The following is a 26,372-nucleotide window of genomic DNA, read 5'->3' as shown; positions in this document are numbered from 1 at the left end:
AAAAAGGCTAACTGCCTACTCTGCTAAATGTATGAATATAATACCCAAGTTTAGAGAATGGATTTTAGAGTAATCCAAACATGAACTTTCATTTATTAACAGCATGTCCTTGGAAATCAATTTTCTAATATGTAAGATGGTGACATAAGATCTGACTTCTTAAATTCAGTCTATTTATTGAGTATCTGTTATGTGCCAGAAACTGAATTTTTTCTTTCTTTTTTTTCCAGAGCTAGGGATTAGAACCCAGAACCTTGCAAATACTAGGCAAGAGCTCTACCACTGAGCTACATCCCTGGTCTTAAAGACACTGAATTAATGCTGAAGATGGAGTAGTAACCAAAACAGTCAGGAGCAGATAGACAATATCTAGGCAAACCAACACATAAGGTAATTCCCTTGAAAGAATAAATGAAGCAAATATGGTGGAAGAATTAAAAGTGTTGTAGAGCTGGGTACAGTGGTACATACCTGTAATCCCAGCAATTTGGGAAGCTGAGGCAGAAGAATCACAAGTTCAAGGCCAGCCTCAGCAACTTAGAGAGACCCTGTCTCAAAATAAAAATAAATGGGATGTGGCTCAGAAGCAAAGCTTCCCTGGGGTTCAATCCTCAATCCCCATCCCCTCCACAAAAAAAGTGTTTTAGAGGAGTCAGGAGCATAGTTCAGTGGTAAAATGGTTGCCTGACACGCATGAGGCCACAGATTAGATGCCCAGCACCACACACACAACCACACACACACACACACACACACACACACACACACACACACAGAGGTGTTGTAGAGCATAACTGAAAGCTGGTGGTGGGTAAGTGGAGAGAGGGGAGTTCAGGGAAGGTGACATTTGAGCTAAAGTCCACATGAGGAAATAGCTTTGCCAAGAGGGAGGTAAGAGGAAAGGGGTCTCAGGCAGAGCTGCTGTGAGGAGTAACAGTGAGTGCAAAGGGTTGTAAACTTCAGCAATTTAGTAAGGCCCTAAGTAATTTAGCAAGACTCAAAATAAAAAGGACTGGGGATGTGTCTCAGTGGTTAAGTGCCCCTAGGTTCAATCCCTGGTACCACAAAAAAACACAAACAAAACAACCCTTGGCCTTACCACAAGACTACATCCTCAGCCTTTTTAAAAATCTTATATATGTGTGTGTGTGTGTGTGTGTGTGTGTGTGTGTGCGCGCGCGTGCGAGCTCACTGGGGATTGAACCCAGGGCTTTATGCATTGCAAGGCAAGCACTCTACCAACTGAACTCTATCCCCAGACCTTATGACAGGTTCTTGATAAATTGCTTAGGTCCTCACTATATTGCTGAGGCTGGCCTCAAACTTGCAATCCTCTTTCCTCAGCCTCCGGAGTCACTGGCATCATTATCCTGTGCCACTGTGTCTGACTGGGACTGTTTTTTAAACTGACAATAACTTGTAGTTACTTCCTACATGCGGTGCTGAGAATTTAAAAGCATTAGTTCATTAATAATCCCAACAAGCCTATGAATTGTTTTCCTTTTTGCATTTAGTTTCTTATTACAGATTTAAACAGAGGTTCAGATAGTGCTGAAGTTTATTTTTTATTGGTGCATTAAAATTATACATAATGCAGTGGTGGGATTTAGGTGTAGATTTGACCACTTTCTTGAAGTCCTTGCTATTTATTTATTATTTGGTACTGGAGATTGAGCCCAGGGGTGCTTTACCACTGAGCCAAATCCCCAGCCTTTTTTGTATTTTTAATTTTGAGACAGTGTCTCACAAAATTGCTTAGGGCCTTCCTAAATTGCTGATGCTGGCCTTGAACTTGAGATCCTCCTGCCTCAGTCTCCTGATTGCTGGGATTACAGGTGTAGGCCACTGAGCCAGGCACCCTTGCAATTTATTTATTTAGGCAGTACTGAAAATTGAATCTAAGGCCTCATGCTGAATAAGCAAGTGCTCTGCCATGGAGTTACATTCCCAGTTCTTTTTATTTTGGAGACAAGGTCTTCTTACTCTGCTGAAGCTAGCCTCAACCTCATGATCCTCTGGCCTTGGCCTTTAGCTTCCCTAGTAGCTGAGATTACAGGCATGTGCAGACTGGCCTCAAACTTTTTAAATTATTATTTCTGTACTGGGGATTGAACCCAGGGGCGATTTATCACTGAGGTACATTCCCATCCCTTTTTATTTATTTTATTTTTTTGAGACAGGATCTCACTAAGTTGCTTAGGGTCTCCTTAGGATGCTAAAGTGGACTTTGAACTTGGGATCCTCCTGCCTCAACCTCCTGAGTTGCTGAGATTAGAGACATTGGCCCCCACACCTGGCTCCATTTAATTTTTACTTTGAGGTCTCCCTAAATTGCTGAGCCTGGCCTCCAATTGTCTTCCTGGCTTAGCCTCCCTACTTGGATTAGGGGTGTGTGCCACCACCCTGGTTTGGCCTGAAACAGATTTTTGGTCTTTCTGCTTTAGTCTTCTAAACTGATGGAATTTAGAGACCAGTGCCACTATGCTGGGCTTTATTTTTACTGCGCTGGGTTTCCAATCCAGGGCTCTATCACTGAGTTATATTCTCAGCCAACAATTTTCTTAGTGCTCAGTCTCCCTAAGCCAAGAAACACCTTGGAGGACCCCATTCTTGTCCATTAGGATCCGACCAAGAAACTGTCCTACACAAGAAAGTTTCCATTAATGGAGCCAAGTAGCCCCGCTCTGGAAACACCCCAAGGCTCAACACTCCAAATCCACCTGGAAGTTTCACCCGCCCCCTCCCCTTTTATTGCTGTACGGAATAGGGTGGTGGTAGGGGGTGGAACCCTGGCTTCGTAAATGCCAGGCAAGTGTACTACCACTGAGTAACATCCCCAGTCCTCCTAAATCCGTCTTGAGCCCCTTAAATCTGCATTGCCTGGCAGAGAGACCCCACTCCCGAGGAAATTCCTTAATTCAGAAAGAAACTCATTTCCTTCCTGAAACCCCTCCTTCAGTCCTGAGACTGTCCCCAACCCTCCTCCGCACAACAAATATTTCAGAGCAGGATCGACGACACAGGGAGCCGAGTGCAAAATGGACATGTGGGGCCCCTTGTTTAAATACTAAATTTCAAGAATGAGACAGCAGAGTATTAAACCACGCATGAGAACCTCTTCTGTGCGACTGCACCGTGGGCTTCCCAAGAAGCCGGCCCTGCTTCACAGATATCCATTCAGTGAAGGGAAGGCCTCCTCAAAATCCGTAAATTTTTCTGATCTGGGGTGGGGGTGGGAGGTACATGAGGAGGTGGCCACCCAATTTCCTGAGGCTGTCAAGTTTGACAATACGCCCTCCGTGAATTTTGAATCACCTCGCTTGGCTAGGGCAAAAGCTCCCCTTGCAGCCTTCTAGACAGCTGGCGGTCCTCTCCACCTAGCCCAGGCTCCACCTTCCGGGTGTGTGGGCCTCACCTCGTGCGCCAGCTCATTGCCAGGGCAACCGACGCCGTGAGCGGTGCATTGTGGTCTGCAACAAAATGCAGGCGAAAGATCCTGAGGGAACCATTGAGTCCTTGGGCCAATGGGAGAATTATGGGGGCTGCGTTAAGCCAATAGGGACGTGCGGTGGGGGCGGGGCCGGCGGGAGCAGGGCGGGGCCTGAGCACTAGGCGGCGGCGGCTGGCGTGGGGCTGCTTAGATGCGCCACGGCTTCGGTAGCGATAGCAACTCCGTCTGGGCTTGAGCTGCGCCAGCACCTCCCTCAGGAGACCGTTGCAGTCGCCCAGCCGCTGCCCCCACGGTGAGACTCAGGCGTCCCTACCACCTGGCTTCACCCCCACCTGCTGGACTTCCCTCGCTGTGCGGTCCGCGCGATCCGCGTTTCCTGAAAAGTGGGGTGGGGGCGGCGTCCCGGGATGGCGCGGGCCGGGGGTGGGGAACCGGCGCTTCAGACGCGCTCCCGGGACCCTATTCCCTGACTCCTTTCGCCGTCCTCGTCCACCAGGTAACCATGTGCGACCGAAAGGCGGTGATAAAAAATGCGGACATGTCGGAAGAGATGCAACAGGATTCGGTGGAGTGCGCTACTCAGGCGTTGGAGAAATATAATATAGAAAAGGATATTGCGGCCCACATCAAGAAGGTGAGGACCTGGCGCGCGTCATAACTTAGTTCCTTCTCTCGATCCTGCGTCCTCAAGGCATCTAGCAGAGATTCTTAGGGCTCGGGGCGTAGAGATTTCTGGAAAGAACGCAAATGGATTTTGCGCTTCTCTTGGGAAGACCAGACCCTCAGAGCCCTAAGTTCTTTTTTTTTTTTTATTAATTACCCATCTCCTTGGGGGAAAGCGCCACCTAGCAACGGTTTCCAAGATCAGGGAGCAGCGAGCGGTTCCCCCTTCTGTAGGATTCCTGCATCGGGGATCCATCTGGGTGTTCCGGAGGGGGAGCTGCGTGGGTGCTTGCAGCCCGGCCAGAGGGAGATCTTGCCAGTCTTCCAGGGGGAATTAGTCGGCAGTTAAGGCAAGTGGGTGGTGGTAGTGGTTGGCGCCTGGGGTAGGTAGGGGTTTGGTAAGAGGTAGTCAGAAACCTGGCAGGACTGCCGACTTCTCGAGCTACCTTTTGCTAGAAGAGAATGAAGCTGGCAGCCTAAGCCTGGGAAGATTCCCTTCCAGTGGAGAATGGAAGATGAAAGACTTAAGATGGAACAGAAATCAATATCTTTATTGACAAACGCAGCAGTATGTGCTTCTAGCTTGTAGGACAGATAATCTCCTTAGTAGACCTAACAAGAGGTTTTCACACTATTTAGCAATAGAAGCTAAATTTTGTGTTAACTCACCATAAAAATAATAATTTATTTTATAGAGATTATATTTGGTCTTTGCCTACACATTAGTTTAGTGAAGAAGTTGGCACAGATTTACTAGTCCCAATGCCTTTTGGAGTGGGAGAAATAGGGAAGAGTTGCTAACCTTGAGGACCATGTAATAGGTTTAGCATCATATAGCTATGGAAAGGAGGTTTTTGGTTGTTGTTTTGGGGGGGGGTAGTTTAAGTTCTGATTAAAGATAAAATTTGACCAGCTTCCAACATTCTTTTCATAGAATCTTATCCCCTTAAATCCAAATTTTGATCTGCACTTGTTTGGTTTAGTTGCTAATTGAAGCTTTGTCCTTTGGAAGTCTTGTTTATAGTAGTGCAGGAGTGCGGTTAAGAATCTTTTGAAACTGGCTCAATTTTTTAGTTTTTTGTTTTTTTTTTTTTGATGCATGGCAAATGTAGTGGGAGGACAATTTAGGTCTGTTTACCTAGAGAATATAATAAAGTATAACTGCTGATGTCACCTGCTGTCAGTGAGTTAAGAATATTATAGAAGACAGGAAGGTGTAATTATCATTATAACAAAGCACCTTGTCTTTGAGGCTGACCTTTCTGACTTTGGCCGCCTCAGCTCCCATTCCCATCTTGGCTCAGACTGCAAGCATGTTTGCATTAATGTACTATGTGGGCGACTTGGAGCTAGGGAACATTCATTCTTTCATTCTAAGAATTTGCAGATGCTGCTGTTCTTCTTTTCTGCTCCTACAGGTTCTGGTTTAGAACTAAAATTCTAGTTTTGTTTTTTTTCCTTTTTTCCCAGGAGTTTGACAAGAAGTACAACCCCACCTGGCACTGCATTGTGGGGAGGAACTTCGGTAGTTACGTGACACACGAAACCAAGCACTTCATCTACTTCTACCTGGGCCAAGTGGCCATTCTTCTGTTCAAATCTGGTTAAAAGCATGGACTGTGCCACACACCAGTGATCCATCCAAAAATAAGGACTGCAGCCTAAATTCCAAATACCAGAGACTGAAATCTTTAGCCTTGCTAAGGGAACAGCTTGATCTTTGAACATTTATTGTGTTTTGTACAGGGTATTCTCTGTACTAGTTTGTTGTGGTTATAAAACAATTAGCAAAACAGCTTACATTTGTATTTATTTTCTATTCCATACTTCTGTGCCCCATGTTTTTTTCTCTCAATCCATTCCTTTAAAAAATAAATCTGTTGGAGATGTATGTGTGTGTGAAGTACAATTTGTTCAAATAACCAGATTGAAGGTGGCCTATTAATTGGGTCGGTGACCAGGTTGGTGAGAGTGAGTCTTCAAAGTCAAATTTCTATGGAACTAGCCATTAGAGTCTTTTTACCCATCCTGCAACAGCTGTCCATGTTAAACGCATGGCAGAGAAGTTTGAGATTGTTTTATGTCTGAAGAAATGGCATTTAAGGATAGTATTCTTTCAAAAGAATATTTTGTGTTTCAAGCCTTAGTGGAGTGGATGGATGCATGCTTTTTTGTTTTTGGTGGGGGACTGGGGTTTGAACCCAGGTGCACTTTTCAACAGTTGCCTCCCTCCTTGAGATTATAGGCCAGCCTTCTTTAAGCTTTCTGTGGTTGTTAAATGGTAATAGCTCATTACAGAATTGGGAAAAGAAAATGTGCTGTGTAGGCTGTCTTCCCTGCTCCTACCCTATTCTCCCAAAGGCTACACTTAATGATAGAAGTTGGTTTGATTTTGATGGTAAGGGGGTACATTCTACCACTGGCTACATCCCTTTTTTGAGAAGGGGGTCTTACTAAATGGCCCAGGCCTTGAACTTGGAAACCTCCTACCTCAACCTCCACTTCCCAGGTAGATGCCTGGCTATAAGGTAGTCTTTTATTTTTGCTGGGATTTGAACCCAGGGCTTGTCATATGTAAGTGTTCTACCATTAAGCTACATCCCCAGCTCTAGAAGGTGGTCCTGAAAAGGGGAAAACAAAATTTTCTGAGCAGTTATCCTCCATGTTCACTTAATAAAGCCTTTGCTGGAATTTTATACTTGCTGTACTCACTGTGTTTTAATTGGCTGTGGTCAAAGTTTTTTTTTTTTTTTAATATTTTTGGTTGTAGATGGATACAATATCTTTGTTTTGATTTTTATGTGGTGCTGAAGATCAAACCCAGTGCCTCATACATGCTAGGCAAGCGCTCTACCACTGAGCTACAACCCCAGTCCTCAAACTGATTTCTTTAAAGAACCCAGTTGAAGTTGTGGACAAGTAACCATTGCCAGGTGTGGTGCATGTTTATAATCCCAGTGACTCAGGTGGCCAAGGCAAGAGGATTGTAAATTCAAGACCAGCCTCTGCAATTTTGGGAAATCTGTTTCAAAATAAAAAGAATTTGGAATGTAGCTCAGTGATAGAGTGCCCCTGGTTTCCATTCCCAGTAACCACCGCCCCCCCCCCCAAAGTAACCATCAAAAGTTTCCTCCCAATTTTATGGAGACCAAATAGTCTTAGATTTAGCTTTTTGGTACCAGGGATTGAATTTGTGCTCTACCACAGAACTACACCCCAGACTTTTTTTTTTGAAACAAGATTGCACTAAGTTGCTGAGGGTCTCTAAATTGCTGACTGTGGCTTGGAACTAGGGGTCTTCCAGCCTCAACCTCCTGAGTTGCCTTGAGTTGGTGTGTGGGCACCAGGCTTTGAGACTTGTTTTTTTGTAGATAAGGGAAAAAAGGGGGGTGGGGGGTGGGGGCTGGGCCTAATGGTGCATGCTTGCAATTTCAGGGACTCTGCAGGCTGAAGCAGAAGGATCCCAACTTCCAGGACAGCTGTAGCAACTTAGTCCGTCTCAAAATTTATAAAAGGGATAGGGATGTTGCTTGGTGGTAAAGTGTCTCTGGGTTCAATCCCCGGACCACACCAAGAAACAGAGCTGAGACAACCTGTACCCATCTTGGGAAATTTCAAGACAAATCTTGACTTTTAGGTTTCCTACATAATTTTATTTATTTATTTTTTCAAATATTAATTTTTTAGTTGTAGTTGAACACAATACCTTTATTTACTTTTATGTGGTACTGAGGATTGAACCGCAGGGCCTTGCAAACGCTAGGTGAGCACTCTACCGCTGAGCCATAACCCCAGCCCCTCCCACATAATTTTCACATGAGAAACGCTTTTGTTTCAGATCTGGGATCTACAAGATGCAAGATCTATAAGAAATCTATGAGAAAAAAAAAAAATCTTGAAATTTCGGAGCAACCCCTGAGGTTTTTTTTTGCTACTGGGGACTGAACATAGATTTGCCTCAAAAACCACATTCTCAGCCCTTTTTATTTACTTATTTTTTTAATAGTAACTTGTCTATTTTTTTTAATATTCATTTTTTAGTGGCAGTTGGACACAATACCTTTATTTATTTATTTATTTTTATGTGGTGCTGAGGATTGAACCCAGGATCTCGAACATGCGAGGCAAGTGCTCTACTGCTGAGCCACAACCCCAGCCCCATATTTACTAATTTTTTAACTAATTTTTTAATTGTTGATAGACCTTATTACTTATGTGTGGTGCTAAGAATCAAACCCAGTGCCTCTCACATGCCAGGCAAATGCTCTACCACTAAGCCACAATCCCGGCCCCATTTTTATTTTTTGAGACAGAGTCTAAGTTACTTGAGGACTTGCTAAATTGCTGAGGCTGATTTTGAATTTGTAATCCTATCTCAGCCACTGGAATCGCTGAGATTACAAAGTTTTCACTACTGTGCATGGCTGAATCCTAGATTTGAATTGATAAGTGATGACTCTGTCTTAAGTGTGGCATTAGCTTAGTAACATCTTTGGAAGTTTGTAATTTTTTTGACCAGCACTTTTAGAATCCTAGTGAAGTTGTGCTACATTAGGACTGGAAGGGTTTCAGTGTTGGGGGTACAAAAATTTATTTTACTATTTTTTGAGGCAGTTGAGTTTTCCCCCTGCTGTCTGCAGGAAAGAAGGATAAAGTACTGAGGAAGGAGACTATAATTGGGGTGATTTAGGTTTGTTTTTATGTAAACAAACAGATTAAAAATGTTCCCATTAATCATCTCTTTTCTATCCCCTTTCTCTCTTTGGTGACCTGGCTATATTTCTATTTAAAGAACAACAGGAATTTGGTTTCCAAATTCCTTGTTCAGTTAGCCCTACTCCAAACAGATGATCAGTCTTCAGTAATAGACCCTTGAGCTGATTCAAGACCATACAGGTAGACAATGAGAGTTCTAACCTAAGTGTTCTGTACCTTATCTACTGCCAGGAAGTTGGCAACTTTTAACTTCCATTTTTTGATTCAGATGTGAGGAAACCATATTGCTATGAAGATAAAGACTGGGTTAATGGGCTGGGGTTGTGGCTCAGTAGTAGAGTGCTTGTCTAGCACATGTGAGGCACTGGGTTCCATCCTCAGCACCACATAAAGATAAATAAATGCCCAACTACAACTAAAAAAAAAAAAAAAAAAAAAAAATCCCACAAAATTGAGTTGATGGCTTATGAAGTTCCTTCCAGGACCCGCTCTTTCCTATTTATTTCAAAACCCTATAGGCTCCAGCTGGCTGGCTGAAAACAAAATAAGCTAAGTTTTTCTAAGGTTTAGAATTTTCTCAAATGCTCTTAGCTTGGGCTGGGGTTGTGGCTTAGTGGTAGAGTGCTTGCCTCACACATGTGAGGCACTAGGTTGGATCCTCAGCACCACATAAAAATAAAATAAACAAAATAAAGATATAGAAAAAAAAATGCTCTTAGCTGCTCTTACTTGAGACAGTTGTTTGTATCTACCTATACCTGGAAGTGACAGGGCAAGATCTTGTCCCTACTGTGCTGAGCCAAGGAGCATATCTGAAGCCTCTTCAAATAACCTTGAATGAAGTTATCTATAATTAAACTGTTAGCCAACTCAGAGATGAATTTCTACAGTATCTTTTTTTTAAGCACCAGGGATTGAACCCAGGAGCACTCAGCCATCGAGCTACACCCCCAGGGTCTTGCTAAATTGCTTAAGGCTTTCCCTAAAGCTGAGGCTGGCTTTGAACTTACTTGCAATTCTCCTGCCTCAGCTTCCCCAGCCACTGGGATTACAGGCGTGCACCACCATGCCCACCCCCATCCACTTTTTTTTGGAAACATGATCTTGCTAAATTGCACAGGCTGGTCTTAAGCTGGTGATCTTCCTGCCTCAGTCCCTGGAGTCACTGAGATATGTGCCCAGTTTTTATGGCCTCTTAAAAAACAATGAACTGTAGTAAAGAGATGAGCTCTGCCCAGATCCATCCCAGAATATTGAAGTGGGGGTTAGGCTACATAAATAGTTTTCAAACTTTTTTTTTTTTTTTTTTTTTTTTTGCTATTATCCTTTCTTCAAATATATTCTGACCAAGAAACTCCCTTTACAATACATGAAAACAGGACTTTGCTAGTACATTTATTCTATCAAAAAGGACTTAGTAGTGAGTGATTTTTATTTTTTATGGTACTGGGGCTTTGTGCATGTTCTACCATTGAGCTACACCCCTAGCCCTGTTGTTTTATACTTTATTTATTTATTTGCTAGTACTGGGGATTAAACCCAGGGGCACTTTACCACTGAGCCACATTCTCAGCTGTTTTTACTTTTTACAGCTAAGTTGCCCAGGCTGGCTTTGAACTTGCGATCCTCCTGCCCCAGCCTTCTGAGTTGCTGGGATTACAGATGTGTGCCCCCGTGTCAGGTTTGTTTTATATTTATTTTGAGATGTGGTCTTACCAAGTTACCTAGGCTGGCTTCAAACTTGCCATCCTCCTGCCTCAGCCTCCCTGAGTAGCTGGGATTACAGGTGTATGCTACCACACCAAGATATGAATCCTTTTCTTTCTGACATAGTACATAATAGTGTCTTCCGGTAGAACCTCTTCCACCAGAAAGAATTGAAAGAATTTTAAAAAATGTATTTTCCTAATCATTCAAATTGTAACTGATTTACTGGTTCAACATACAATTCAAGGTTTTTTGTTTTTTGGTTTTTTTTGGTGGGGGGAATGATGAGCATAGAGCTTAGAGTCTCACAAGTGCCAAGCACAAAGTCTGCCACTGTGCTATATACCTAGGGCCCAGAATTCGAGTGTTGATTGTTAGCCTTTTGATTGGGGCTTTGGCTTCTGGCCCTAGATTCAGTCCTAGGCTGAAAGATGATTCAGGTGCAATTAAGCTTTCTGACTCAAAATCATCATTGGGTTCAAATGATCCTTCCTTTGGGAGGCAGCACTGTTAGAAAGCTACAAATGTACCTCAAAACTGTGCTTTAGTGCTCAGTGCTAGTTTTACCTGAATCCAACAATGCATAGCTAAGAGAAGTTGGCAGGAGTTGAACCAAACAACTGACCAATGCCTTTGGGAGAAGGCCCAAGCAGCTCCTAATGAAAGCTGCAGAAAATGACAGAATTGGTTTCTTCCTCTTTGAGACTGGTTGATTCAGAACTTGAGTCCAGGGTACTTATCCTTAAGTTGCTCAGCTGCTGCCTCATCAGTCAGATTATTCTTCAGCTCCAAGCATTTAACAGGCATGACTGGTTCATGTTCCAGGATAGAAAAGGAGTTAAAGTTTGAAGCCAGAATGAATGGCCACAATGCCTGAAGTTAGACTTTCATATGTCACTTTCTGAAAACCTGCATCTTCTATCATCTCCTTGAATTCTTCCTAAAACAGAAGGATAGGTACACCAAGAATTGTCTGGATTTCAACTTTAGGCTCTTTGTTGTAAGCTACAGAAATACTGTACCTGTGATGGGAACTTTCGAATGCTCTCTACAAGGTACTGATAGGACTTCCAGTCTCCTGCAACAACCTCTCCCAGTACAGGAATGACCTGAAAGCTATATAGATCATAAAGCCTAAGCAAACAAAAAAGGCAAAAGATTAAGATTAGAATATGCTTTGGATTCATTTCCCCACACTCTATCAAAATTTTTTAAAAAGAAAAAAGTGGGGCTGGGGATGTGGCTCAAGCAGTAGCGCGCTCGCCTGGCATGTGTGCGGCCCGGGTTCGATCCTCAACACCACATACCAACAAAGATGTTGTGTTCACCGAGAACTAAAATATAAATATTAAAAATTCTCTCTCTCTCTCTCTCCTCTCTCACTCTTTACGAAAAAAAAAAAAAAGAGAGAAAAAAGTGCCTGAATTCTTCCCTTACCAAGCAAGGTTCTGCCTTGGGTGTGGCGCGTGCCTAAATCCCAGCAACTCAGGAGGCTGATACAGAAGGATCTCAATCTCAAATTCAAGATCAGCCTCAGCAACTTAGTGAGGCCCTCAGCAACTTAAGGAGACCCAGTCTCTAAAGAAAAAAAAAAAAAGGAAGGGGATTGGGGGCGGTGCTGGGGACATAGCTCAGTGGTAAAGTGCCCTGGGTTCAATCCCTAGTACAAACAACAACAACAAAAGAATCCAGGTTCTAAGAAAGGCTCAGGTCACAATTCCTCTCATGCCTAGAGGAGGCTAAGCAAACACCTGAAATAAGGGAAGTAGGGGAGAATCACAGTCTCTGGGATGGAAGTCCCTTGTATTTCTCCTTTGTTAGCAAAGCAATACAACTTCTTTTTCCTTTTTCTCAAAAAAATAAGGGAAGTGGGTCAGGTGTAAGACCAAGAAGTATGGTGACAGGTTCAGTTAGGAAGTACCAAAAAAGTAAGAAGAGGCAGTTAATAGTAGGTTCTGAATACTGCATGTGGGAAGATGGGCCTACCCAAGGTTGCCACGAGGTATCTGATTTCCCAAGTGAAGCTGAACTCCTTCACTAAAATTTTCACATAAAATTTTGATTTTTTTTTTTTTAGTGAGAGAGGGGAGAGAGAGAGAGAGAGAGAGAGAGAGAGAGAGAGAGAGAGAGAGAGAGAGAGAGAGAGAGAATTTTTTTTTAATATTTATTTTTTAGTTTTCGGCGGACACATCTTTGTTTGTATGTGGTGCTGAGGATCGAACCCGGGCCGCACGCATGCCAGGCAAGCGCGCTACCGCTTGAGCCACATCCCCAGCCCCAAAATTTTGATTTTTTAAATTTCAATTTTGGACTGGGGATTGATCCCAGGGGGCACTTTAACACTAAGCAACATCCCCAGCTTTTTAAAAATTTTTATTTGGTAAGGTCTCACTAAGTTGCTGGGGCTAGCTTCCAACTTTTTATTTTTTAGTATTGGGGATTTAACCCAGGGGTGCTTTACCACTGAGCTATCTCCCTAACCCCCTCCCCCTTTAAGTTGTAGATGTAGTTGTAGATAATTCCTTTATCTTATTTATTTTCATGTGGTACTGAGGATCATACCAGTGGCTCACCCATGCTAGGCAAGTGCTTTTCCAATGAGCTACAACCCTAGCCCCTCACTAGTCCTTTTAATTTTTTTTGAAACAAGGTCTTACTAAGTTGCTTAGGGCTTTAAGAAGTTGCTGAGTTTATCCTTAAACTAGCAATCCTCCTGCCTTAGCCTCCTGAGTCATGGAGGTTTTTGGGATGCATCATTATGCCTGGCATAAAATTTCCATATTTTAAGTCAATTTCTTAAAATACCATATAAGCCAAACAAAATATATAATGTGGGCCAGCTTGGGTCTCTTCTGGCCTAAGAATCATCACTCCCAACTGCCTGACCTCTGAGGTCTTTCAGGGACTCTGGGACTCAATTTTTTTTTTCAATATTTATTTTTTTAGCTGTAGTTGGACATAATACCTTTCTTTTTATTTATTTATTTATATGTGGTGCTGAGGATCGAACCCAGGGCCTCGCTCTTGCTAGGCCAGCGCTCTACTGCTGAGCCACAACCCCAGCCCTGGGACTCAATTATTAAGTTCATGTTATAGCTTACTGGCTATTTTCTATCCATTTTGGGGTGGAAAACCCTTTGGATAGACAATGAAGATAAAGCCCTTTTATGAATACCAACCTGGATATGAGGGGATTGTTTACTTGGCTAAACTCCAGACAGAGAAACCGCCCTCCTGGTTTCAGGACCCGATGGGCTTCTTGGAGAGCCTAAGAAAGATAAGAACAGGACACATGCTTCACCAACCTCACTCAATTCCAATGTAGCTGAGACAGTGTTAGTTTTGTGGGCATTATAAATATTAATTTCCTACAAATCTCTGATTTACTCTCAGTTGGACAAAGATAACAGCAGAAATAACCCTACATATCCTAAATGCTGCCCATAACTAGAGAAGTTCACTGACTATACGGATTGGTAAAATTTCATGAAGACCAAATTTAGAATTGGGGATCAAAATCAATGGATATCTTCTTTTTCTTTGGTACTGGAGACGGAACTCAGGAGCACTCTACCACTCTTCCACTGAGCTGCAGCCTCAGTCTTTTTCAGTTTAGATTTTGAGACAGGGTCTTGCTAAGTTGCTAAAGCTGGCCTCCAGATTGTGATCCTCTTGCTTCAGTCTCCTGAGTCTCTAGGATTACAGTCATGTACTATCACACCTGGCTGGATATCCTCTTCAACATAACAATTTTACTTTAAGTGATCTTACAGAAATGCTTCTGCTGTGGAAATGTCATGAATAAGGGTAATTTGCTATTTGAATAGCATATGATTAGAGGCATCTTAAATTAGTTATTAACAAGAGCCTGGTTAAATTAGGGAATAGCTACACAAAAGGAATCTATTCAGCTGTTTTAAAAAGGAGAAATCAGCTGATCAGGGTGGCATATGACTGTAACTCCAACATCTTGGGAGGCTGAGGCAGAAGGATTACAAGTTCCAGGTCAGCCTTATCAACTTAGGGAGGCCCTCAGCAACTTAGCAAGACCCTGTCTCAAAATAAAAAATAAGGCTAGGCACAGTGGCACATGCCTGCAATCCTAGCAACTCAAAAGGCTGAGGTAGAAGGATGGCAAGTTTGAGGCCAGCCTCAGCAATTTAGCAAGACCCTGTCTCAAAATAAAAAATACACAGGATTGGGAATGTAGCTCAATGGTAAAGTACCCCTGGGTTCATTTCCCTGTAAAAACAAGCAAATAAGAGGAACCAGTGTTCTTTATGTCCTAACATGGAAAAATATATATATTTATAGATACATTATCTATATTTTTAATATATCTAATGTTATCATTTAATGTGTTATTTATAATAAACATTTACTATTTATAATTGTAATAATCACATATTGCTTTTTTTTTGGTACTGGGAATTAAACCTAGGGACACTTTAAGACTTAGCTACATCCTCAGTCCTTTTAATTTTTTATTGTGAAAGTTGCTAAAGATCTTGCAAAAGATGCTAAGACTAGTCTTGAACTTGCAATCCTCCAAATTCCATTACAGGCATGCACCACTATGCCCAGCTAGCAAATTTTTTCTTTTTAAATATTTTTTAGGGGATGGGGGTGTGGCTCAAGCAGTAGCGCGCTCGCCTGGCATACGTGCGGCCCAGGTTCGATTCTCAGCACCACATACAAAGATGTTGTATCTGCCGATAAATAATAAATATTAAAAAAAAATTTTTTTAGTTGTCAATGGATCTTTTATTTATTAAATTTTTCTATACATGGTGTTGAGAATCGAACCCAGTTCCTCACACATGCTAGGTAAGCACTCTACCACTGAGCCACAACCCCAGCCCCTAGCAAATGTTTTGAACAGAATACTAAAATAGAAATAAAGAACTGAAGCAAATTAAGAAATGAACATTCCATTCTCCCTGCAGAGGAACTATGAAGCTACCTTCTGACAGAATAGTACCTGAGTACATTTTTCAGTGTCAGCCTCTGATCATATCTCTGATCGTCTGTAAGCTCACACAGCTTCATAAATGAGAGGAAACAGATGAAATGCCAGGGCAAGACTAACCATCCCAAAGATGTAAATGTCAACCCAAGCAACAAACACTCCTATGGGAGCTGCTCTGTGATTTTTGACCTTTTCAATTTTATAGCTAGGCAAGTTGGCTTTTTTTGTTGTTGTACTAGGGATTGAACTCAGGGCCTTTCAACCACTGAGCCACATCCCCAGTCCTTTTTTAAATTCTGAACAAGGGTCTTACTAAGTTGCTTAGGGCCTAAGTTGCCAAGGCTGGCTTTGAATTTCTGATCCTCCTGTCTCTACCTCCTGTTGGGATTACAGGCACGTGCCACCATACCCTGTGAAAGTTGGCAATTTTAAGGAAGAAGCCTCTAAGCTTAAAACATTCACTCCACTCAAGTGCTGAACCCAGAGCAGAATCTCCTTCCCTCACCCGCTATGGATACACTCCAGAGAACTGATTTTATTTACTTATTTATTTTCCCTTCAGTATTGGAGATCAAATCCAGGGGCATTCTACCACTGAACTACATCCCCAGTCTTTTAAATTTTTTTTTAAACAGGGCTCTTTAAATTGCCCACACTGGTCTTGAACTTGCAATATTCCTGCCTCAGCCTCCAGAGTTGTTGGAATTACAAGCATGTACCATCTTGCCTGGTGCTACAGTCACACAATCTCAGGATGCAGGCATCCATACCTGATCAATGTGTGTGACATTCCGGATCCCAAAGGCAATGGTGTAAACATCAAACTTGTCATCATCAAAGGGCAGTTCTTCAGCATCTCCCAGTACCCATGCAAGTCCTGGAAGACAAAATCAGTTTGGGGTCTCAGTTTGGGTAGCTATCTACCCTGTTGTACCCAGTGAATTACTGAACCTGAGGAATCTGTAGTCTGCCAGGCAGAACTGTGAGTAGCCTAGGTTAGCCAATTTTTGACTAGCATCTGAAGTGGAGGCAGTTTTGTGGAACTGAGCCCTTAAATCTATGGAGTATGATACAAACTTGGCATTGTCAGAACTGAACTGTACTGAGTTGTTGGACACCTACTAGGTGTCAGCAAACTGAAGAATTGTTTGCTTTTGGGAAGACACACACACACATCTGGTATCAGAAGTGATGTCAGAAAACATGATTAACCTCTCTTCTCCATTTGATTCCTGGCCACTATCTTCACGGTCCTTCAATCTTAAGAAGTCTTTTTTTTTTGTTTTTGCTTTTGTTTAGGATTGGGGATTGAACTCATGGATGTTTTATCACTGAGCTATACCCCCAGGATTTTTTAGTTCTGAATTTGGGACAGGGTCTCCCCTAAGTTGCCCAGGCTGGCCTTGAACATGTGATCCTCCTGTCTTAGCCTTGCAAGTTGCTGGAACTACAGGCATTTGCCATCCCATCTGGCTTAATCTTAAACATTTGAAGCTGGTATCCTAGAAGTTTAGCAGGATCTGGGTCTTTCCTCCTAGGGTTTCAGAGTATAACGATGTTTATTTACTTATACTAAACTCGAGCATTATTTTTAAAAAATCATGCTAGGGATTGAACTCACACATGTTAGGCAAAGTGCTTTAGCCTGGGATATATACCCAGCTCCACCCTCAAGCAATTTTTATCCAACTAAGTGCTTTGGATAGAACATGTGGTTAACAGTCCTGTTCTTTTAAGTTAGACTGCTTGGATTCTAATACCAGATTCATCATTATATATATATATATATATTTTTTTTTTCCCCCCAGTGCTGGGCATCCAACCCAGAATCTTGAGCATGCTAGTCAAGCAATCTATCATTGACCCACACTCTCAGCTTTAGCTCTGTGTGTATATTTATATTTGGAACTGGGGGTTGAATTTAGGGGTACCGTATAGCTGAGTTACATCCCTAGTCTTTTTATATTTTGAGATAGGGTCTCACTAAGTTGCTGGGAGTTCTTAAAATAAATTATTTGTGGATATTAAAGAATTATTATACTGGTTCTATTGGAGTCATAGAGAAAGTGTCTAGACCCCAAGAATAGTCTTAAATTCAGAAACATACTATCTCCTCTAAGGACAATGACTTTAACGCTGTTAAATAAAAATTACAGGATGATACTATTTTGGAGTTCCTGCACTAAGTCCCCACCGACCAGGCTAAAAATAAAACTTGGAGTCACTCATACAAAAGTTCTACATCACCACGCTGAAAATAAGCTGTTTATCTGACCCTCTGAGAAACTAGAAGAAATGAGAAATAACAGCCAAATTTCTCAGTCTAGTTTTATTTTATTTGGTACTGGGAATAGGAGCCACATCCTCAGCCCTTTTTTATATTTTACTTAGAGAGAGAGCATTGCTGAGTTGCTTAGGCCCTCACTATGTTGCTGAGGCTGGCTTTGAACTCATGATCCTCCTGCCTCAGACTCCCATGATGCTGGAGTTACAGGTGTATGCCACCGTGCCTGGCTCCCTTTTAATTTTTTTATTTTGAGATAGCGTCTCACTAAATTACTTAGGTCCTCACTAAGTTGCTGATGCTGTCCTTGATCTTGCAATCCTCCTGCCTCTGCCTCCCAAATCATTGGTATTACAGTTGTGTACAACAGTGCCTGGCCCAGTCTAGTTTCAATCAGCATGGTCATGAAGTTTTCTCTGACTTTAATTCTAACAAAAACAAAACAAAAAAAAACTGATGTAATCTGTTGTTGACCAGTCAGTTATTTTTCTATTGTTTTGGCCTTGTTTTACAAGGAGAGTAATTTCAGCTGGGCACTATGGCAGATGCCTATAACCCTAGCAATTTGAGAGGCTGAGGCAAGAGGATGACAAGTTCAAGGGCAACCTCAGTACAAAGAAAGCAACTCTTGTATATATGCCCTCCCTCGGCCCATAACTGTGGATTTGGCCCAGGAGTACTTAACTGAGCCACAGAGCCACATCCCCAGCCCTTTTTATTTTTTATTTTGAGACACAGACTCACTAAATTGCTGAGGCTGGTTTGAATTTGTGATCCTCTCACTTTAGCCTCCTGAGGCACTAGGATTACAGATGTGAGCCCACCGAGCTGCTTTCTTTAGCCTTTATCTGTTTATGAAACCAACATCCTGCCAGACATAGTGGTACATGCCTGCAATATCAGCTCCTTGGGAGACTGAAGCAGGAAGATCACAAATTTGAGGACAGCCTGGGAAATTTATCAAGATCCTGTCTCAAAATAAAAAATAAAAAAGAACTGAGGATGTGACTTGGTGGTAGAGCTCCCCTGTGTACAATCCCAGTACCACAAAAAAACAACAAAACAAAAAAATTAACCTCTTTTGCTTGGCCCATGGGAACACAATTATTATTTTTTATGGAATGAAGTGTTACCAGAGTAAAAAATTGCAAATGACACCAATTAAGATCTTTTAACTACACTGTTGTAATTTTGTCCTTTTCACCTGTATCCAATCAGACATAAAATATAAAAAGAAGGCTAGAGGAGGCAAATGAAAATAAACTGTCCAGAAAGCAAATAAACAACATCTAACAAGAGTTTTTTTTGTTTGTTTGTTTTGGTATGGGGGTTGAATTTGATCCCTAATGTATGCACAAATATGTGTGTGTGTGTGTATCTATAAAATATACAATAGTATTAGACATACAAAATTCCCTTAAATGTTAACTTTCACATCTGTTAAATAATTTCTAAGATCCCCTTACTTAGTTTCAATTTGTTTTTGCATGAAATGTTTTGCAAAAGCATTACTGGATGTTACTAAAGCAAGAAGGAAAGAAAACCATACTATGGAACACTTAATTCCTATGCAGATACATTTTTCCTGGCTGCTAGAAGAGCTTGGAAGGCAAGCTACTACTTAAGAGATGATTCCATAAATAGAATGTTACCTCTCATTTCAATATCTTTGTTCTCCATTCTTTGGGGTGAACACCAGGGAGACGGGAACAGGGTTATCAGTAGGAGTTAGAAAACATAGTGCCTTTGTCTAAAAACACTAGTGACTGTCTGCCTTCTGGTTAGTGTTGATGGTTAACAAAAGAGCCCTTCATCTTGGGTGCCAAGTAGGCTGTAGTTCGTCTAGGCAGCTCCTTCTGAGGGTGAGAGGAGGAGGAGGAAGAAGAATTGGGCTAAAATAACCACAGACATTCAAGTGGGCAGGAGGAAAGGACAAATGCAGGTGTTGACGTGAGGTACTTTCTTTTCTTTGTTGCCTACTGTTGCCTCTCTGTGGCTGCCTGCAGTGCCTGGCCAGCTAAGAAGAGGGCAATGCAGTGGCCTTGAAAAGTTGGGTCAACAGGGTACAGCCAACAATTTTAAAAAAAAAAAATTCGGGGGCAGAAACATTTCAAAATATTAAAATAAATGGAAAGACAAATGTAAAATTTACATTTTCTTTTTTTTGTTTTTTTGTTAGAGAGCTGGAATTGAACCCAGGGCCTCGCATATGCTAGGCAAATGCTCTACCACTGAGCTACATCCGCAGCCCCCCTAAAATTTATATCTCATGCTGGAGCTCAACTGTTCCATTTTGAGTCTGTTCCATTTTGAGCTTGCAGAGGGCTCCTGCAGTCACCAATCTGCCTGATCTACTAAAGTAAGGAAACTGTTGTTGTTTTGGTACTGGGGACTGAAACCAGAGGCATTCTACCTCTGAGTACATCCCTAGCCCTTTTTTGTTTTTTCCTTTTTGTTACTGGGGATTGGACCCAGTAGTGCTCAACCATTGAGCCACATCCCCAGCCCTTTTTCATATTTTACTTAGAGACAGGGTCTCACTAAGTTATTGAGGCTGGCTTTGAATTTACAATCCTCCTTTCTCTCTGTCTCTCTCTCTTTTGGTGGTGTTGGGGATTGAACCCAGAGCTTTATGCATGCAAGGCAAGCACTCTACCAACTGAACCATATCCCCAGCCTCTGCCCCAGCCTCCTGAGCCACTGGGATTACAGGTGTGCACCACTGTGCCAGGTTCATCCCTAGCTCTTTTGATTTTTTTTTTGAGCACAGGGTCTTGCGAAATTGCTAGGCTGGCCTTGAACTTGCAATCCTCCTGTCTCAGCCTCCCAAGTTGTTGAGATTACAGGTGTATGTGAAAGTAAGGAAGTTTGAGGAGTACTGTATGGATATTTCTCTGGGTCATTTATGACCTCTGAGAAACAGATGCCAAAACAGAAGAAGGAGTAGAAAGATTTTTTTCATTTTTGCTTTTCTGGTGGTGGCAGGGGCAATACTTGGGGAAGGTAAAAGGAGGAGATAGAAAGATGAAGCAGGAAAAGTCTTTAAACCTTGATGCAGCTGTAATGAGGCCTTAGACTACTCAGTTAGGGATCTTTGGAGCAAAGACTGACTGTTAAGAGTCCTGCTTGGGAAATGTGCAGGCCCTCGAAACTACATAGTGCTCAGTTGTGGTCTGGGGGCTGCCAGGAAAGAGCTTGGCCTTGCTTGAAATCTGAGGGAGAGAATAAATTACTAATAGTGGAAGGGCTAACCAAGTATAGTCTTGGGGCTGAAGGGCAAGTTTTGTCTTCACAGGAAATCTGAGCAGCTTGCTCACATTCTACATGAATCAAGCCATCCTAGTACTGATAGGGAATGGAATGAATTAAGAATAGAAATGATATGCTGAGGTCATCCTAGAGCGGCTGAGAGTTGGAAGCAAAACTTCCATTTTAGGGTCCAAGAGCTGAGATCCAAAGATTCAGCTCCAATTTAGGATCTGCCACTAAGTTTTGTAACTTGAGTAAGAACCTTAACCCTTTCGGGCTCTGGTTATATTCCCTGTCACATAGGGCTAGTCATTTTTTAGCTCAACAGGTTGCTGAAATAAATGCATAATGAATATCATAGTAATGTGTGATGAATGTATAATGAATACCATAGTAATATAGAATTAGTCACATAAACGATCTTCAACTTCTAACAATGAGTTTCTGAAAGCTGGAATAAAAAGCATTTCAAGAGTCAGGTGTGGTGGCACATGCCTGTAATCCCAGCAACTCAGAAGGCTGAGGCAGGAGCATCACAAGTTGGAGGCCAGCCTTGGCAACATAGTGAGATCTTGTTTGAAAATGAAAACTAAAAAGGGCTGGGGGTGTAGGTCTGTGGCAGAGTGCCTCTGGTTTAAATTCCTAATATCAAAAAATTGGTGAGGGAGCGTTTCAGTACAAATATATAACAACAAATTTCATCAATCTGTGCCCCCAAAATATGAAAAAATACCACATAATATTTTTTCAGATTTCTTTTTTTTCCAGAGAGAGAGAGAGAGAGAGAGAGAGAGAGAGAGAGAGAGAGAGAACTTTTAAGATTTTTTTTTTTTTTTAATTTTCGGCAGACACAACATGTTCATTTGTATGTGGTGCTGAGGATCGAACCCAGGCTGCATGCACACAAGGCGAGCGCACTACCGCTTGAGCCACATCCCCAGCCCCCATATAATATTTTTTAAAAAGCATTTCAATGTTATGTAATCCACCTAATTCTATAAACATACCCTGTGTCAACTTTATGTAAGACTCACCAGCTTTGTAGCCTCGGTCAAACGCTTTCTGTTTTCCAATCTTTAGCATCTCCCTGTTGATGTCACAGACCATGACACGGGAGCCGCCCAGAGAATCTTCTTCATTCTGGTACTTTTTAGCAATTTCTTCCCAGGATAAATTTTGTTGGGCTCTTAACTTCCTCTTCTGCTTTCCCTGATACTGTGCCTGAACATAATTAAGGAACCGGAATGCAATGTCACCTGTGGGAAGCCAATAGGAGGAAAGATACAAACCAAAACAGAAAAAAAAGCATTTCCTAAACCCAAAAGGAGTAACAAAAGGAGTGGATGAGTGCATGAAAATAGAAATTTCTACTTTTTTCAATGTTAACCTTTTTTTTTCAACAACTCTTCCTTGTTTTGTTTCTACAAACATCTACGTCTCCAGCACTTTTTATATATATATATTTTTATACTGGGGATTGAACACAGGGACACTTAACCACTGAACCACATTCCCAGTCCTTTTTATTTTTTGAAATAGGGCCTCGCTAAGTTGCTGAGGCTGGCTTTGAACCTGTGATTCTCCTGCCTTAGCCTCCCAAATTGCTGGGATTATAAGTGTACACCACCACACCTGGCCCATGAAATAATTTTTATAACAGAAACATAAATATATACTGATGATCTTCTGTATCTGCAGGTTCTGCATCCAAAGACTGAATCAACTATGGATCAAAAATGCAGTTAGAGGGCTGGAGTTGTACCTCAGTGGTAGAGCACTTCCCTAGCATGAGTGAGGCACTGGGTTCACCTCATACAAATAAATTAATAAGATAAAGGCTAAATAATAACAATAATAATAATAATTATTATTATTTAGTACCAGGGATTGAATCCAGGGGCACTCAACCACTGAGCCACATCCCCAGCCCTTTTTTATATTTTATTTAGAGACAGGGCTTTGTTGAGTTGCTTAGGGCCTTGATAAGTTGATGAGGCTGGCTTTGAATTTGCAACCCTCCTATCTCACCTCCCAAGTTGGTGGGATTACAGGTGTGTGCCACTGTGCTTGCCTAAGGTTAAATTGTTAAAAAAAAAAAAAATGCAGTTAGAGACAGGCACAGTAGTGCGTACCTGTAATCCCACTGCCTGGAGAAGTTGGGGCTGGCAGACCACAGGTTTTGTTTGTTTTTGTGTAATGCTGGGGATTAAACCCAGGGCCTTGTGTATGCAAGGCAAGCACTTTACCAACTGAGCTATATCCCTAGCCCCAGATTACAGGTTTGAGGCTAGCTAGGACTATTTAATAAGACCCTGTCTTAATATAAAAAAGTAAAAAGGAGCCAGGTGTGGTGGCACATGCCTGTAATCCCAGAGGCTTGGGAGGCTGAAGCAGGAGGATCATGGGTTCAAAGCCAGCCTCAGCAACAGCAAGGCACTAAGGAATTCAGGGAGAACCTGTCTCTAAATAAAGGGTTGGGGATGTGGCTCAGTGGCCGAGTGTCCCTGAGTTCAATCCCTCCTGTAACCACCCCCGTCAAAAGAGTAAAAAGGGCTGGAGATGCTCACTAGTAGAGTCCCCTGAAGTTCAATCCTTAGTACCAAAAAATTATAATTAGCACTGGATGTGGGGGTGCATACTTATAATCCTATTCACTCAGGAGACCAGGGCAGGAGGATAGCAAGTTAGAGGGACTGTGGGACTCTCCCTGGGCTCTCAGCTGGGACACAGCCAAATGGAAACGTGCTTACCCATCATGTGTGAGCCCTGGGTCCAATCTCTAGTAATAAATAAATAAATAAATAAACAAAATGTAGTAGGCCTACAATGGTTTTGACTGTACTGAATATGTGCAGATTTTTTTTCCTGTCAGCATATCCTAAACAATTAAGAATAATAACTATTTACATTACACTAGATTTCTGTTTTACAGTGCTAGGGATCAAACCTGAGGCCTCACTGCGTGCTAGTCATCAACATATGTTTTAGAAAACAGGACATTTTTCTCCCCAGATGCCCAGTGTGCAACAAATAACAAAGGACTGTGCATAACAATTAAGCTTTTGATAACTGATGTGATAGCAGATTAGGTAGAAAGGGCTTCTTAGAAAGCTTATATAATGTGCTAAGAGGTTTTCTCCCCAAATAGAGAGGAAAAGTGGGTTGAGGGCTAAAAAGAAGATAAAAATAGGTTGGGGGTATAGCTCAGTGGTAGACCACTTGCTTGGCCATGTTCAAGGTCCTGGATTTTGTCCCACATACCAGAAAAAAAGAAAAAAGATAAACCAGTCATTTAGATGGGAAAGTGTTTGGAGTCAAAAACTAGTCTTTTTACTTTGAAATCCTATTTTAACAGAAAAGTGAGAAGCACAAAACTGCTCTTTTTTTTTCCCCCCAGTGCTAGGAATTGAACCCATGATCTTGCACATGCTAGGCAAATGGTTTATCATTGAGCTACACCCTCAGGCTTTATTATTTTGGGGGGACAAGATCTTAATTAAATTGCTCTGACTGGCCTTGAACTTGCAATCCTTATGCCTCAGTCTCCTCAGTAGTTGGAATTACTGGTGTGTGCCACTGCCTTTATTTTATTCATTTATTTTTATGCAGTGCTGAGGATCGAACCCAGTGCCTCACATATGCTAGGCAAGAGCTCTACCACTGAGCCACAACGCAGCCCTAAAGCTGCTTTTGACTAATATTTTTGTAAACCCTTCTCGGATATTATAAGTATTCATATTTTCAGTTATTACCTTTGGACTAATGGTAGGTAATATGGTTTGGATGTGAGATGTCCCCTTGTATCTGGCCAGTGAAATCTTTCTCTGTTTCCTGATCACCATGATGTGAACTGCTTCCCTCCACCATACTCCCCCACCATGATGTTCTGCCTCACCTAGAGGCCGGAGGAATGGAGCCAGCCTTCTATAGACTAAGACCTCTGAAACCTCAAACTTTTCCTCCTCTACAATTGTTTTAGTGGGGTTTTTTTTAGTCACAATGGTGAAAAAGCTGACTAAAACAGTAAGTGGGCTAACTCATTCCAATAAGAGAAACTAATTTCTGTAATACATGCTCAATGGTACCTAAGGACACCAAATTCAATATTACCTGTGCCTCCAGCAACATCGAGCAGTTGGGTCCCAGGTAATGGGTGCATCTTCCTGAGCAACAAATCCTTCCAAACACGATGGATACCAAGACTCATCATATCATTCATTACATCATACTTCTTGGCCACACTTTCAAACACCTGATAGACTGATATGAGAGAAATACACAATTGCTCTTACTAGGAATGAGAAAATCCTACCTGGAATAAAGGAAGCTTCTGCCGCCACTCTCTGAACACGCCTGTCTTTGAAAGGTGATATTAAATCATAATGTTTGATGCCCAAATCTATACCTTAAGCGGGGTGTGGTGGTCTACATTTGTAATCCCAGTGACTTGGGAGGCGGAGGCAGGAGGATCACAATTTTGAGGCATACCTTAACAATTTAGTGAGGCCCTAAGTAACTTAGTGAGAACCTGTCTCAATATAAAAAATAGCTGGGCATGGTGGTGCACACCTGTAATCCCAATGGTTTGGGAGGCTGAGGCAGGAGGATCATGAGTTCAGAGATAGTCTGATAGATTAGCGAAGCATTTAGCAACTCAACAAGACCCTATCTCTAAATAAAATATAAAAAAGGGCTGGGGATGTGGCTCAGTGGTTAAATACTCCTGGGTTCAATCCCCAGTACCAAAATAATAATGATGAAATAATAATAATAATAATAATATAAAAGTGGCGGGCGGCTAAGCTCTGCCGGGTCGGGCAGTGGGATAATAATAATAATAATAATAATAATAATAATAATATAAAAGTGGCGGGCGGCTAAGCTCTGCCGGGTCGGGCAGTGGGATAATCCTTTGATGTCACGACCTTACAGACAACAGAATGAAGTTAAAAGGAGTTAAATCAACCCTTACTTGGACAGAAGAAAACCAGATCACGACTGGACAGATCCCTCCCTTCGCCCTCTCGCCCCTTTCACCTTTGCCCCCTTTCTCCTCTTCCGACACAGTCTCAAACCCAAAGTGCGTTTCCGGTGCTCGCTTCTCTTGGGACAAAAGGCGGGCGCTCAGCAGGCTCCCGGGCCAGGAACTACGAAGCCCTGAGAACCTGTAGCTCCTCATCGCGCGGGCGTAACTCCATAGACCACAGCTCCTGGGGGCCGCCATCTTGACAGCCGGGCGACCGGGGCCAGAGCTTACGTCGTGTTACATCACCAGATGCGCGACGGAGGCCGGCTGGAGACAGTGTGTATTGGAACGCGCCTGGAATCAGATG

General features: G+C 42.2%; 2 protein-coding genes across 6 annotated transcripts in view; one reads left to right on the top strand and one right to left on the bottom strand.

The window, feature by feature from the left end:
• Positions 1 to 6,005, top strand: part of Dynll1 (dynein light chain LC8-type 1) — a 48,581-nt gene extending 42,576 nt beyond the window's left edge. For 3 of the 4 annotated variants that reach the window (XM_078038999.1, XM_005336808.5, XM_078038997.1), the window contains 2 exons: positions 3,948 to 4,085; positions 5,585 to 6,005. In XM_078038999.1, the coding sequence (XP_077895125.1) occupies positions 3,954 to 4,085; positions 5,585 to 5,722 (270 nt within the window). In that variant the 5' untranslated portion in view covers positions 3,948 to 3,953 and the 3' untranslated portion in view covers positions 5,723 to 6,005. Of the gene's footprint in view, positions 1 to 3,584; positions 3,744 to 3,947; positions 4,086 to 5,584 lie in introns of those variants that run through there. The other variant, XM_005336807.4, reaches the window with a different exon arrangement.
• Positions 4,645 to 26,299, bottom strand: Coq5 (coenzyme Q5, methyltransferase). Of its 2 annotated transcripts, XM_005336806.5 has the most exons (7): positions 26,077 to 26,299; positions 25,150 to 25,299; positions 22,074 to 22,295; positions 16,277 to 16,383; positions 13,717 to 13,805; positions 11,560 to 11,671; positions 4,645 to 11,477 (listed from the first exon to the last, which is right to left on the bottom strand). In XM_005336806.5, the coding sequence occupies exons 1-7, from the start codon at positions 26,261 to 26,263 to the stop codon at positions 11,376 to 11,378; spliced, it is 969 nt and encodes a 322-aa protein (XP_005336863.2). In that variant the 5' UTR covers positions 26,264 to 26,299; the 3' UTR covers positions 4,645 to 11,375. The 2 variants fall into 2 exon arrangements, with proteins under 2 accessions (XP_005336863.2, XP_040145327.2); XM_040289393.2 differs by lacking the exon at positions 25,150 to 25,299.
• Between the last annotated feature and the right edge of the window lie 73 nt (positions 26,300 to 26,372).

The sequence above is a fragment of the Ictidomys tridecemlineatus genome, chromosome 2, assembly GCF_052094955.1.
Source record: "Ictidomys tridecemlineatus isolate mIctTri1 chromosome 2, mIctTri1.hap1, whole genome shotgun sequence".
NCBI lineage: Eukaryota > Metazoa > Chordata > Mammalia > Rodentia > Sciuridae > Ictidomys > Ictidomys tridecemlineatus.
Note: the sequence above shows the minus strand (reverse complement) of the source record. Positions and strands in the feature narration are given on the sequence as shown.